The sequence below is a fragment of the Botryllus schlosseri genome, chromosome 9, assembly GCF_051294905.1.
Source record: "Botryllus schlosseri isolate E-star chromosome 9, Bs_hap1, whole genome shotgun sequence".
Taxonomy (NCBI): Eukaryota; Metazoa; Chordata; class Ascidiacea; order Stolidobranchia; family Styelidae; genus Botryllus; species Botryllus schlosseri.
In genome coordinates this window covers 25,176,739-25,191,411 of record NC_137244.1, presented here as the reverse complement: position 1 = coordinate 25,191,411, position 14,673 = coordinate 25,176,739, and the positions used below count along the sequence as shown (strand labels likewise).

Below are 14,673 nucleotides of genomic sequence, written 5' to 3'. Positions count from 1 at the left end.
GTGATGTCCGCCACGAATGACATGTTGATGATTTCTGCCGGAATTTGGACTGTTATGTTACAATGCTATATCTCTTGAATTTGATTCAATGTTGAATTTGATTTAACGCTTACGGAGAGAGCTTGTCGTTATTTACACTTGGTGTTTGGATGTCGATAGAGCTTCCTCTTTGCCGTTTCTTTGATTTTTGTCGGATACATGAAGCATTTCCATTATTTATCGTTTCTTCAAGAAATTCATTTCAAATAGCATCGTCATGCTGAAAAAAGATGAAAGCGCATATCTTTTCGCGAACCAATTGTTATTATGGTGCCAATTGTGTGTGATGACTCTCGATTTGAACACACTTCGAGAAATTTTGTACGATTTGCTTCTCAAAGCCCCAATTCAGTACTTGATTCAATAAGTGTTGGCCAGAATTAGATCAATTCATTCTGAAATCTATAGTGACAAACAATCCACACTAGTTGAAATTGAACCTACCTTTGTCTAAAGACACAAGGGGAGTTCTTTCATTCTGTTTTATCCAATGTATAATACTCGAAGTTTATTACCTTGCACCGTCTGTTGTGTAATTTATGCGATTAACACGGTGTACTTTCTATGAAAACCTGTAAGCAATAAGTTGAGTAAGTCTCTTCAGATATATTGTTATCAATTTTTGTCTTTTTTCCATGTTTCGCGTAAGGTTTAAGATTAATTCGACTAGCATGTCGAAGCTTAAGAAAATCGTGGAAGATGCGAAAGACTCGCGGTGTAAGGAAATCGATCTGAGCGATAAAGGGATACAGAACATCAATGAAGTTCCTGGGCTGAGTAAGCTTGTATACTTCTTTTAGGTTACTAATAGTGCATGTTTTACACATAATCTCAAGGTAGCTAGAATTACTTAGACCAGGGCCCAATTGAAAATTTAAAAAGTCAATGGTCCCCCACTCCCTCTGTTTTTTCAACCTTTTGAAAAGATGACGAAACTTTACTTTAATTATAAAGCTGGTTTATGCAGTGACTGGAATGATAAAATGACGTAAATGCAACACACAAGCAACAAGATAGGCCTACCACATTGATGGTTGAACTCAGTGTTAATGTTCCGACAATGTCACAATTGCTGGTTTGGTAAAGGAAAGAGCCAGCTTAAATCTTAGAATATTAATAAATCGAACAGTAAAACAAAGAAAGTAAAGTTGTGATCAAGAAGTGCCATTAGTTTATTGTATTTTAATCTATTTCTTTTGTTATATTAAAGTACATTTAGAGATTGTAAAGTTTTTGTGCCCCCCTGAAAAGGCTCTTGACCCCCTGATTAGACATGTGTTGAACCCATCATGTTTGTAATCTACTACTACTACTTGGTTATTGGCCCCTGATTAGACATGTGTTAAACCCATTATGTTTGTAATCAACTAATGCTACTTGATTATTGGCTAATTACATTTTCCTTGCATTTCATAAGATACAGATCTGCAAGGTATGTAGTTAATTCATTTAAAGACAAGAAGTCTCAGTATGTTCAAATCCCTTTATATTTATGACAGCTAATCTGGTGTCAGCTGCCCAATCCTAAAAAATATTATTGCTTTATTATTGTTGACTGTACCTCACCATACACGGAGTGTTTGGGTGTGATGCGTGTGCTCTCTGTGTAGTGGAAGGGTTCATGGTGAAATGAATACAACTCTTGAGGCGCGTGTTCTTATATACGGTTTATTTATATCCAGTCATGCATGTGTAGCACACACTGCAAAAGTGAAGAGTAATTATCTTGAGAATGTTGCTAGTGAAGCTGAATTGTTTTGCTACCTAATGTGGTCGTACATTTTTCCCTGGTTGAATGTGGTATATCAATATCTATATTTTCTTCCACTGTGCAATTGCAACATTTTTTGATAGATGCTACTGATTTACTGACCTCAGAATCAATATTATATTTTTCTGCGTTAGCAGCTTCTTTCTGTATGGGTTGTAGTATTCATTCGGAGTTGTGTACGTTAGAAAGTTATTAAAACCTAGTTTCTGCAATTCATTTTCCTTGCTGATGAAGCATGTGAAAGTGAAACCTCTGTGTTTTGTCTTGTGACTAACGCAACATTGATCGATGTCTCTTTGCTTTTAGTGATGCTGGATCACCTGACACAGCTCACCATGAGCCATAATAAGCTGACCGCAGTACCGCCGAGTATCGGAGAATTGTCGAATTTAACTCTACTGAACCTGTTCAATAACACAATCGAAGAGTTGCCAACGTCTCTCAGCGGTATGCAACAGTTGAAGCATCTCAACTTAGGGTATGCGCGTTGTTGTTCTTCTACCATATTCTTACCACACGTAGATATTCTTGAGAGTTTTCTACTATTTCGGATATTGCTGTGTGATGTTCATTTTTTTTCCTGTGAAGCAGTCATCTAGGTGAAGCCGTTTTTATTGCTATTAATGTGGTTAATTAAGTGCTGCTTCATACTTCCTTTTATATCACAATCACATTTTGTCTATTTTATTGGCTTAATAGGCTATCTATAATTTCAAAAGAGGCCAAAACGACTTGGCAAAGTTTAACAATATAAGGCATTCGAGTAATGTGAAGATGATGAATAATCGCACAACTCTAAAACCCATTTATTCCACATTTTGCTCTTTCCTGCTGTTTTTACTAATAACAAAATTAAAGGTGGGCCGTGTGTATATTTTGGATATTTTAAACCCTTGTGTGTGTAAGTTCCCAATGCTCAGCGAAGCAGGGTTTTTCCTTGTGATTTTCCCATATATTGAGTAGATCATAATGCTCTGTCGAGGATTTTCCAGGAATACGGTTTCAATTCAGTGTCTTTGACCTACCGTTGAATTTTTATATTCGAATCTAAATGCTATGTTTTTCAGGATGAATCGTCTTTATCATTTGCCGAGGGGATTCGGCTCATTTCCGAAGCTGGAAATTCTCGACTTGTCGTATAACAATCTCACAGAACAATCATTGCCTGCTAACTTCTTTTTCATGAGTGAGTATTGTATTTAGTTCGGTACCTTATGCACTGTAGTAATCGTGTTCAACGATTACCTGTGAATTCCAGTGCAAAATGTACAGTACATGGCTATGCATTAGAAAATTAGCTTGCTGGAACTTACATTCGAAGTAATATTTTAAATGATGTGGAAAAATCGTACAACCCATACCTAGTGAATTCTTGGAAAGTTGCATAATTACCAGGTGCTTTGAGGCTTCTCTAGACTTGTGCATATGAGTGTTTTGCTGACTATTGATTAGGCACAGCCTACTTGATCGACCCCCTTCAAACACAGCATTAGGGATTGACATACACTCGAGATATCTTAATCGCCAAAACTGAAGAAACTATGATCAAATTGTCAATGATTTCTTTCTTTTTCCATCATGAGAATAAATCGTGTTACTTGGTCATTCATCTTTCAGCCTGTCTCAAAATTTGTGGAAGTGTTGATCTTTTATTTCTGATGTTTGTGGAAATTGGGAAATATAATTGAAATCAATACCCCTTTTCATTCATTTTTTGCGTCCTTGACTGAAGTTATTGATTTGGTGATGTATTGGAAATGAAAATCTGACTGGTGCTGGTGCATATATTCATGCAGTCACTGTTATTATCGAGAGTCAATCAACAAGACCCGCGCATGCGTTAACAAAACACGTAGTAATAATGTCTAATTGTGATACCTGAACTTTGTCACACCACAATTCATAGCAAAGTTTAATGCCTTTAAATATGATCTGTCATTGGATGGTAAGAGTTTGGTTGTAATGGGGTCGGCAGACAATAAAGTTGAATAATACTTTCATATTGAAATAAATCTGAATATTTTACACTCGTTAGGGGTAACCGTCAGCAACTAGCAGAGAATAAAAAAGAATAATGTATATCAACATTCAACAATCAGTTATACAATTGATGATACGATTCTTGATATACAATGAATGTTCTTTTCAATTCACTAAGGCAGTGCCTTTCAACCTTTTTGAGCTCCGTTCGCACTTTTTTTGTAAAATAAATTTCATTCGCACAAACCAATCGAATATTGTTATACAAAAAGAAGATGAAGATAGACCTACTTAACAATATTTTGTTCAGGTGTGCAACAAATTGGTTACTATATGTAGCTTAAGCTATCAAGGGTCTCATTAAAAAGGCAGCTTTTTTCGCTCGTTTTGCTTTCAATTATTTCACTAAAACCCTTCTAGGCAAAACAATGTTGTTGGGAATTTGTACAAAAACGTCTACTAGTGCTTGGATGGCCAGGTCCTAAAATCTGTTTTGCACTCCTATCCAACATATAGCGTATTTTTCGCGAGTGAAAAAATGCTTGCTGGCAGAAATCGTTTTTCAGAGCTGACACAAAGGTCCCACGAGGCTCCAGTTGTTACCCTTGAAAAGGAATTTATTTTTAATATTACAGTTCTATGCTACGATTTTACGGGCATGTATGACAGAACGCGCAGACCACAATTCTACCCAACACAGCTCTACAAAACATGTTTGACGCACGCGATTCTAAATTAGGGCGAATTAAATTCGTCTGCGTATGGCAGTTGCACTAATGTCTACTCAGATTGCAAGAACGGGACTATTCTGTGCCGCATATCCAATCCATCTCGAAAGGTTTGGCCATCCAGCATCGGTCATATATTTAGACTGAGGTTTTGTCGTCGCATATCTTTTCGGCGCCGCATTTTATCAGCGGTTTGTTCGCCAATACTTCACGTCTTCATGTGCTCCGATGCACAAGGGGTTTGGCATCGAAATGAATGAGTCTCATAGGCCTGAACTCGCTCGTTGCACACCTTACGCTAGCTCATCCCAACGATCTTCGGCCATGTTTTCAAGAAAAATCAGTCGGACAAATCTTATGAATTCTCATGATAAAGCCACATTTAATGCGAGTCTCGCTTATTGGCTACAGTACCCAACACAGCGATGTCAGATATGAAAAAAACGAACGCAGGATTCTTAGCAATAAATTCAATAAATATTACATACTTATTAACAGATAGCTGTGGCACCGTGGCGACCCAAAATTATACCCTTTGCGGTCCATTCTTCAATAATTCTTGAAAGGTTAAAAATTTGCGTTACAGTGACTTGCAAATGTGAGTCTGTGATGAGAGTATTTACTACTATCCTCGCGCCTCGCGCTAATCCAACAGTTATTACGAAAATATGATGATTGTTTAGCGAAAAAAGCAGAAAGTCAATTTGATGTCATTTTTCCAGCCTGTCGCAGGCTCAGACGGGCTGATATACTGTATGTATGCCACTATATAGATTGTAGAGATCTCTATACTGCCACTACACCAGCTTCCAAACCCGGCTTTTGGTTACGTAAAAATTATAGTGCATGAATATCAATTCACTACGGCTTATGAGAGCTACGATTAGTGGTGCGTCGTATTAAGTTTTTACAATTGCGTCGCAACTATACAAATGTTACACTGATATTTAATTTCCTATTAGGTTTATTTGAATTATTCCATGTTAGAAAAGTTAACAATTAATCACGATTTTCATTCGCACTTGATCCGGATTTTCATTCGCACTATTCACACCACCTTCGTCATTCGCACTGAAATTTTTTTCATTCGCACTAGTGCGAACCGTCACACAGGTTGAAAAGCGCTGCACTAAGGTGATGACGATTAACGCTGATGAGTGTCGGCCGAAAATATTCGGGAATAAAGAACTCAAAACAAATAATTGGCTTGCTTCAACGACATCTCATAATCTACAATCATTGATTGCATGCAACTTGATGGAGGTCTGAGCCTGCGTTATATTTGCAGCATCGTTACGTGCCTTGTATCTTGCTGATAACGAGTTCGAAATCATTCCACCTGAAGTGTCCAAACTTCATAACCTGCAAATTGTAAGTCAAATATCATTTCTATGGTGGAGTGTTGCTGAGCTCACCCATTTTTTGTATCTATTTTCAATATTTGCTTTCTTTAAAATATCCATCCATTTTCCAGCTTAGCTTGAGAGACAACGATTTGGTTTCCGTTCCCAAAGAAGTGGGTGACTTGCGGAAACTCCGAGAGCTGCACGTTCAAGGAAATCGATTAACAGTACTGCCACCCGAGATAGGTGCGTTACGAATACTGTCACTATTCTCGCAGACTGATAAGCAATTTGTTAATGTGAAGGGCGTCTGGAATTGACCGGATCGAAAGGTGTTTTTAAATTGGACCGAAATCCCTGGGTTCAACCCATCAGAGATCAGCTGCAGGTCGGAATCACCCACGTTTTCGAATACATCAAATCGGAGACCTATGAGTAGTAAGTATCTGAGCTGTATTGACTATGTACGACGATAATGATTCCTTGACAATAGGATTTTATAGCACCGGTTTCGTCTCGTCGTTGGTTATGACTGTTAAGCGGAGCAGTATACAGACTTGGACAGCTAGATAATACTAGTTATATCTTATACTAATTATAGCGATGGTCTGATTTGTGAAATTTTTTCTGTGCTCTAATTTTAATTTCAATCTAATTTCTGAATTTCCTGAAAATAGTGCAGGAGAACTGTATCATACGATACGAGCCAAACTTGGTGTACAGACATTAGCCATTATCATGCTCATGACATGAGTCATGAGAATGGACTCTGATTTTAACTTGAATTTAGTTGTATTTATTTCTAATACACAATTTAATTCAATTTCAAAGTTTTCGCACATTCAGTAATTTTAGTCTAATTTGGAAAAGTTTAAAATTTCACAGTTTTGAAATTTGGTTGTATGTGAATACTTGATATTGCTGCCATTATCGCAATCTGCCATGTAGAATCGTAATCGAGCACGGTTACTCGGCCACTATGTGAATTCTATAGGATAATGACGCCCATTATGAACATGTTTTTGTCATTTAAGAACTGACACGTCAGGTCACGTGATGAAAGATTATTAACTTTACCGTGAATGTCCCTTACCGGCCCTAGTCGTGAGTTGTATCAAACACTATTGTTTCATGACCTTTGATTATGCGACTATTGGATGTCGCTACTGAATTTTCTGCACACATATTTCTGGCATGAATTGAGCTACTGCAGAGCTTGCGCAGCGCTCAATCGTAAAATCAGCCTATCATATTCTTCTCAAAACAGCTGCAGACTCCTATTTAAAAGGCTTTTGCTTTACTTTATTCCTCTGGCGAAAGCCATCTAATGTAGGGTTACCTTATTTTTGCAAGACAAATCCCGGATGCTCTTTAGCGCCCACCACCGGATTTCAAAATGAGCTATGAACTCATTGTCGATCAATATGGTAGAGAGGATGATGACTTCGAAAATGCAAGGAGCGTAATTGTACATTGTTAAGTCATGTTCATGTCACACCGATAAGTTATTTATCATCCTAATGCCAGTGCGCACTACACCACTGAGGCTGAGCTATATAAATACCGCACATCCGGTGGTTTCCAATCTTTTATGGTTGAAACTTCTTTTCCAATTGAAAATGTTCCGTATTCCAGCTCAAAATTTGATAAACTGATTACTAAAGGGCGGAACATTTGCCCAGACTTACTCGCGGCCTATTTTGGAAGCTGATTGCTTGCGTTCAACATCTTCATGAACCCTGGAATAAAGGCAAACTACCCCCCAGGTTTAGTACCACTATCTTTGAATGAAGCATCCAAACGGCCTATACCGACTCAATGAATATACCGTTATCTTGTAATTGCGATTACAATTAGACTTATTTCTGGAAATGAATGTTGTTTTTATTTATTTTTATCGCAGTTTTATGAGGGTGGTAGTCCCCATATTAAAACCAATATATGTGACACTAGATCGCGCCCAGCGCGAAGAAAAATTTCATGTAGCATACATCTTCCCAAAAATAATATTGTTTATGTTGATTTAGGAAAAAATGATGAGCTTACTTCAAGTGATCAAAATCCCGGCCATTTAGGCATATTTTAGAAATTCCTCCCGGACGCAGTTTTAACAGTGAAATTCCGGACATGTCCGGGAAATTCCGGACGTATGGCAACCCTAATCTAATGCAGCGTGCAATTAATTCCTCTAAACTTGCCGATCTGGTCAGTGTACTATAACCCGGCCTCAAATTCTATTCGTTCCTCAGCTTATACGGGAGGCACATGTCTGCCAATCCCGCTCCACCGCCCAAAAAAGCCGACAAGACGAAGAAAACAAGCCGGAAACCGCTCGCACATAAGAATAAATAAAAAAGGATCTGCCACTGCATGATTTACGGAGTTTTGAAGACGCAAAAAAGGACCACGCCAAGCTCACATCAACGCTATTAGCATTATTGCACTATTACTTCTTTGACTTCAATCGAATTTTTATGAATCTATTCAACAGTTATGGTGTCGGTTTGAATCTACAGACAGATCAATGTTACTGTTTGTAGTTCTTCGCTCGCTCTCCAACATACATTTTCTGTAACAAATCATATCTTTGTCGAATTTGAATCGCGCTGTTGTGGTGAATTGTAGGAATGATGTGGAACTAAATGTTATAGTAAGTGTTCGGTCTGCGAACTTGGTTATTGTAGAGTTCACGTTCGCCGTAGAATAATGATAGGTGCTTTGCTGCTGAAACGTATTCGGAGAAGCAATTTCCACTGAAGGATTGTTAAAGGGGCACTGCACTCTAAAAATGATGTGGTCTCAAATTGAAGGTAAAAACGAACAAAAATTTTTGGCCGCGGCCATTTCCTTCAGAACGCCACCGTAATGGAGCTGCAATTTATTGAAATTTCTACAAGACCAGCTGCCGCGGCTGCTTAACCCGTTACATGGCACGATGTCTTCATCGTCGCACTTGCTCGACGCGATAAGGCAGTCACGCAGAGAACGAAACTTAGAATCTAAAATTCGTTCTCTGCGTGACTGCCTAATCGCGTCGATCAAGTGCGACGGTGATGATATCATGCCATGTAACGGGTTAAGCAGCCGCGGCAGCTGGTCTTGTAGAAATTTCAATAAATTGCAGCTCCATTACGGTGGCGTTCTGAAGGAAATGGCCGCGGCCAAAAATTTTTGTTCGTTTTTACCTTCAATTTGAGACCACATCATTTTTAGAGCGCAGTGCCCCTTTAATGTCCTACTCATTAGCATACACACTTGGAGTCCAGAAGCCTTTATCAGTCCAGTCTTTGGAAAAAGAAAGCGGGTCCCTCGGGGCCTCGTCGCACTCTATTGGCAAATCTGTACGTCATAATCTGGCTTGGCGACTGCCTCAAAATTGCGCTTCAAAGTAGGATAGCAGAACTGCTCTGAGCGGCCGAAAAAAAATGCGACACTACCATGTAGCGAACAGAAATAGGATGCTGGAACGACCAGTTTCTGTCTGGCAATCCACCGCAGCCTGGTGTCCGATGTAACCTTATCCGATCTTGATCTTCTCGCGTCTGTCTTTCACTATAGAGCTCTCCCTTAGTCCTTTTCGTTCGATTCATTGTTTCAGTCCTTCATCAGATCTTTCTCAGGGCATTTTTGACGCCGTAACATATAGCGACACGTGCTAGGACAGTGGCAGGGATATCTAGAACGATATCTAGTTCAGTGTTGCCAACTCCGGATGGACAAAAATCGCTAAAACTGGCGTTGAAAATCGCTAGATGTCGCTAAATCTTGAAATAAAATCGCTAAAAAAGTCGCTAAATTTGTATTAATTCCTAAAGTTGCTAGATTGAACCAGAATAACCATTTTTCTTGTTAGTTATATTGTAATCAGCTGTGTCAAATGCAACTTATCATAATTCTAGTTCATAATACGCAAGAGTCATCTCAAAACCAGACAAAATGTGTGGTGCATTTCAACAAAATAGACCGCTCTGCGTGACCAGATTTGCAGTTATAACCGCTCACTATATATTGGCAGGAAACCAACTACTGCCGCTGAAATGGAATTTGGGTTGAAAAGCATCGTACATCCTACAAGGGCCAATCCGATATAAGCACCGTAATTTTCCACTTGAATCAATTTTTTGTCCTAAAATCGGGGTACAAGAATTTTGAAAAAATCTCCCCCGAAAAAAACTTGCAATTACACATTTCTTCTTGTTTGTTGTCAATCGCGCATCACATCCAGCCATCGTGCCCTGACTTGGGTGGAAATCTGATTGCCAGGCTAAGGTGGGTGTCTGATCTTAATGGCTACTCAAAGTTGTTTCGACACCTTCCTATCTTTTCATTGTATCGCAGTCTTGTGATGTTTTGAAACGATGAAAATATTAATAAACCTGATTGATTGCTGCACCTATTTTCCACCCCTGGTAGGTGTATTCTACTCGTTTTTTACCCATTGGAAGGGTGTGATAGTATCGTTTGCCTGGTTCACACCCCAGGCTATGGTAGAAATCTAATTAATACACCTTTCTTCTCTGCTGCTCTCGTATCAGACGCTTGCTCGATCACCTGCTCGTACAGAGGTGCGTATTATACATGGGTACAGGCTTTTCCCCCAGTTTGACATGTCATTTTAAAGGTGCGTACTACAGATGGAAAATTAGGGTACCTATCACTTCTTACAGCCCCTGGCCATCCTGTTTCCTTAATAGTATCTATACATCAGATAAGCGACGGGACGATACATCAAATATCTTTATTAGAGAATGTTTTTTCTGCTATCCAGCAGCGCGCATAGAAACTCGTGATTTATATATTTTAAATTTCAATTTTTTGTGGGGTAATTTCATTCTGTTGTTACATCTTGTGTTAATGTCAAAATTCCGCGACGTAATCTTTTTTATTTATTTATTTTGGATCGCGATATGCTGTAGTTGTAGACTGTAGTATACTGTTTCGTGTCGTGTGTATAGGTGTTAAAAGTTTGATGCAAAATAGTTTAATCAGTTATCTTGAACCCGACTGCCCCTTAGAAACTCACGATGTCAGTCTTTTGGGGGAGGGCTGGACCCTAAACTCGTCTGACGAAGATGTAAAGACTAAAGAGTTCAGATATCGGACCTTGTATAGCACACTGCATAGGACGAGCATGATTGTGATTGCTGGTATTGTGTTGAGGGTGAAATGGCCAGGATCTTGACGAGTTTGGCGAATGTGACACTGTAGATTTCTATGCCTGGAAAATTTATGGCCAACTTTGTTCCACTGACCAGGAAAGTCAGTATTGACGCTCCTATTCCTGCACTCTACCTGAATGCAGATCGGCGATGCGTGCTGACACTGTAGCGCGCATAAGATACGATAAACGTGCATAATCTTGCTGCTGAAAACCAATTGATATCAGATATTTCTGAGAAAAAAATCGCTAGAAAATCGCTAAATATATTTTAAAAGTCGCTAGATTTATCGCTAGTCGCTAGATTGGTATTTTTTGTCGCCAAACACAATGCAAAATCGCTAGATCTAGCGACAAAATCGCTAAATTGGCAACACTGATCTAGTTCTTTGTCTAGTTCTAGATATCCCTGGACAGTGGTCGGAATCTATGGCTCGCGAGCCATATATGGCTCTTTTGGCTATAATATATGGGTCTTTAGCAAATTTTAATTTTTTGCTTAATTCATCAATATTGCTGCAACTATTTGCAACTTGATAGTTAATTTTCATAACTGCCAGAATAATGTTTCTCGTAGTAGCATAAACTATAGAGGTCAAGACAGTGTGGTATCCATGGTTAGAAACGCATATCTCCCTTTTCAAAACCCTCAAATTTAAATTGCTGTCGCGCCGGCGACTAACATCACTCGCGAATTCGATCTACCCGACATCGCGCTCCTCGAAATCTTGGATTGCATGATACCTTGATTGATCAAAGAGAAAGGTAGACATGGCGACGCTCGTATGACTAATTGACTATGCAGTTTTCAAATACACATTTTCTTCCTGATCTATACGCCTAGAAATGAACTGCCTTGGAAGATACATTCACAATTAGAAATTTAAATTCGAAACAATGCCTTAGCTATCCATGTTCTTGATTGGTAAGTAGCTTTCTAGCACCGCCGTTAAAAGGTAGGTGCGTATCGCAACGTTGTGTTACGCCGAATATTTGAGAGGTCGATCAATATTTAGATTTTCTGAGTCAGTGCCACAATTACATCCGTTTAATATCATTGATTATAAATTCTGTGCAACTTTGCATTTATTCATAGGTTAAATACCGTAATAAATGATCAAACTGGAATACAAAAGAACAGTTGCATCGACTAGCCTAATCCCTATTACTCCAATAACTCACAAGACGTGGGTGCTAATATATGCATGCACGCACGTCGCACAATCACAACAACAAGAAGACGAGATTGCTCATGCGTTTAGGGAAACTACTAGAGAGAGAGATAGTAGTAAGAGATAATCACACAAATTCTAAGCCAGTAATGCTCAAACTGGGGGGCATGAACGCATATGAAGGGGGCGCGAAGGTGCGGTCAACTGAAAAATTTTTAGCACTCCGCGCGATTTTATCTCCAGTCAAGTTTTTGCTCTGTGTATAGTCTGAATTTCATATTTCAGGGCGCAAAATTTTTCACTATCATAAAATGGGGCGTGTCTAAAAAAGTTTGATAACCACTGTTCTAAGCTATTTACGATGCGTTGTGCTATCACAGGTTAGGCTTGGCCCGTTTGTGCTTCACCGGTGGCTTAGCTCTCCTTTCGGGCTTTATTTTCGAACAATATATATGGAAATTTCGTGATTTTGTGAGTACAAATGTTGAAAATCTGGTCATTCATGTACATCGATAGAAGTACCAATAATATTAATAATTGAAGGTTTCAAGGTATGTAGTCTACTGCTGTAGTGACCATGGCACCTACGCATGTGAGCGGGAGCAGAGAAAATATGGCGCACACTACTAATTCTATCTATTAGTGCTACCATTACGTCACGAATTTACAATTGTGACGTAACAGTTGATTGACATGTATGGCTCTTTGGGAGTTAAATTTGAAAATACCGTGTCAATATGGCTATTCGGGCGAAAAAAGGTTCCCGACCCCTGTGCTAGGAGAACGCGGGAGCCATGCAGACGCTGCGGTTGCCGGGGAGAACCTAGAGAGAGAGAGAGAGAGAGTTCTTTTATTCGTCAACCATGAAATATAGTAAAGGCAATGTTCACAAACATTCACGTCCAATAGTATACATTTTTAAAATTTTCCTAACTATAATTTACACGGTATAGACTGGGAGACCCGATATGACCGAAGTCTTCTAGGCCGGAGATACCCCTGGCGAGAACACATTTTACCACACACCATTGGTTTTATCCACAGAATTTACAGCTTGGCGTGCTGTTTTATATCTGCATTACTCTCATAATTATCGAGTCGAGCGGTCGAATTTCGCCCATTAGTCGCGCGAAAGCGCGATTATCTAACCGTAACGAAAGCAACGTCCATATGAGCGCATGTCGCAGGATCATTAATAGAAACTCTCCCACCAAATCTCCAATTGTTTGAAATTCGATGTTGGTTAGCTCGTGCGACGGCGATTTTTATTAGAATATTCTCGTTCAAACGAATCGAATATATTCTGAATTTGTGCCATTGCGAATATGCTGCTACGTGCATGAATATTTGACAAATCGTAGTAATTCGCCAAGTCGCCAAAGCAATGGGCTTGGCACTGTCATTGCATTGAGTTGCTCGCAGTGCAGCAATTGTTTACTGATTACAACGGTGTTTCGGGCTGCATTTCTCAATTAACGCCCGCAAAAGTCATATTCGCGTAATGATTATATGCGCCAGAATGAATTCCCATTCCCAGGCATATCCAATAACACACTTTCCAATTTCGCTGTTTTATTAAAATGAGTATCAACAAAATAGCTCACGAATTACTGTGAAATAGTCTTCCTATACGCTTATGAACGCCGATAAAATTTAATTCAAAGAAGAAGAACGCACGTCTGATCGAGAGGGGAATGGTATTTATGATCTCGCACCCGTTGAAATCCACTTGTTTTTGTTGTTTTGGTATTTATGGTGCATCGAATGCATTCAACACCTGGCTGATATTCTTTGTTATGATTCCTGATCTGCCGACTTTTTTTAGCACGATACCCACTTTCGTTCTAGGCTTTTGTAAACTGCTTATGCGGATCGGATGGCGAGTAGGAGCCCATATAAACCCCAGCACTCGGATACAACGAACGTCGATCTATGGAATCAAATTCGTGCCCAATTGGTGTTGCGGCTGTAGAGCGTACCTCTACTACGTTATCTCATAGTCTGGAATAGACGTTTTTATGCTATCGCATCACTTCGATCGGACCAATTCTTAAAATTACTAGTGTAAAATTGAACATCTAATGGGAAGGGCTTATTGGCATTATGATCCAAGCAGAGTTGGATTTGAAAATTTTCAGCTTTTTCAAATCAGATTAGCGTTAGGATTAGGGAATTCGCAAAAACTTGAAAATAGAATTAAATTCAGAATCAAAATATATACAACAGAAACCAAGTTCAGTTCATACCGAATCAAAGTTCATTCTCATCAGCACGACGATGGCAAATGTCTGCACACCAAGCTTGCCTCTTTTCAAACTATACAGCTCTCCTGTAGCATTATTTTCATGAAAACCAAAAAATTGAAAGCATAGAAACAGTTCACAAATTGGATTAGCGCCATTCTTTAGCAGCGGAAAACATGTCGTACAAGGCTACTAATATATTCATCGAACGGCGTTACTGTCAGGTAGAAATCGATCGG

General features: G+C 39.2%; 1 protein-coding gene across 1 annotated transcript; it reads left to right on the top strand.

Annotated features, from left to right (window-relative positions):
- Positions 1-536: 536 nt before the first annotated feature.
- LOC145446315 (ras suppressor protein 1-like) lies at positions 537-8,443 on the top strand. Its single transcript, XM_080324572.1, has 7 exons — positions 537-816; positions 2,117-2,288; positions 2,878-2,996; positions 5,807-5,889; positions 5,993-6,107; positions 6,167-6,299; positions 8,111-8,443. The coding sequence occupies exons 1-7, from the start codon at positions 675-677 to the stop codon at positions 8,211-8,213; spliced, it is 867 nt and encodes a 288-aa protein (XP_080180698.1). The 5' UTR covers positions 537-674; the 3' UTR covers positions 8,214-8,443.
- The last annotated feature ends 6,230 nt before the right edge of the window (positions 8,444-14,673 follow it).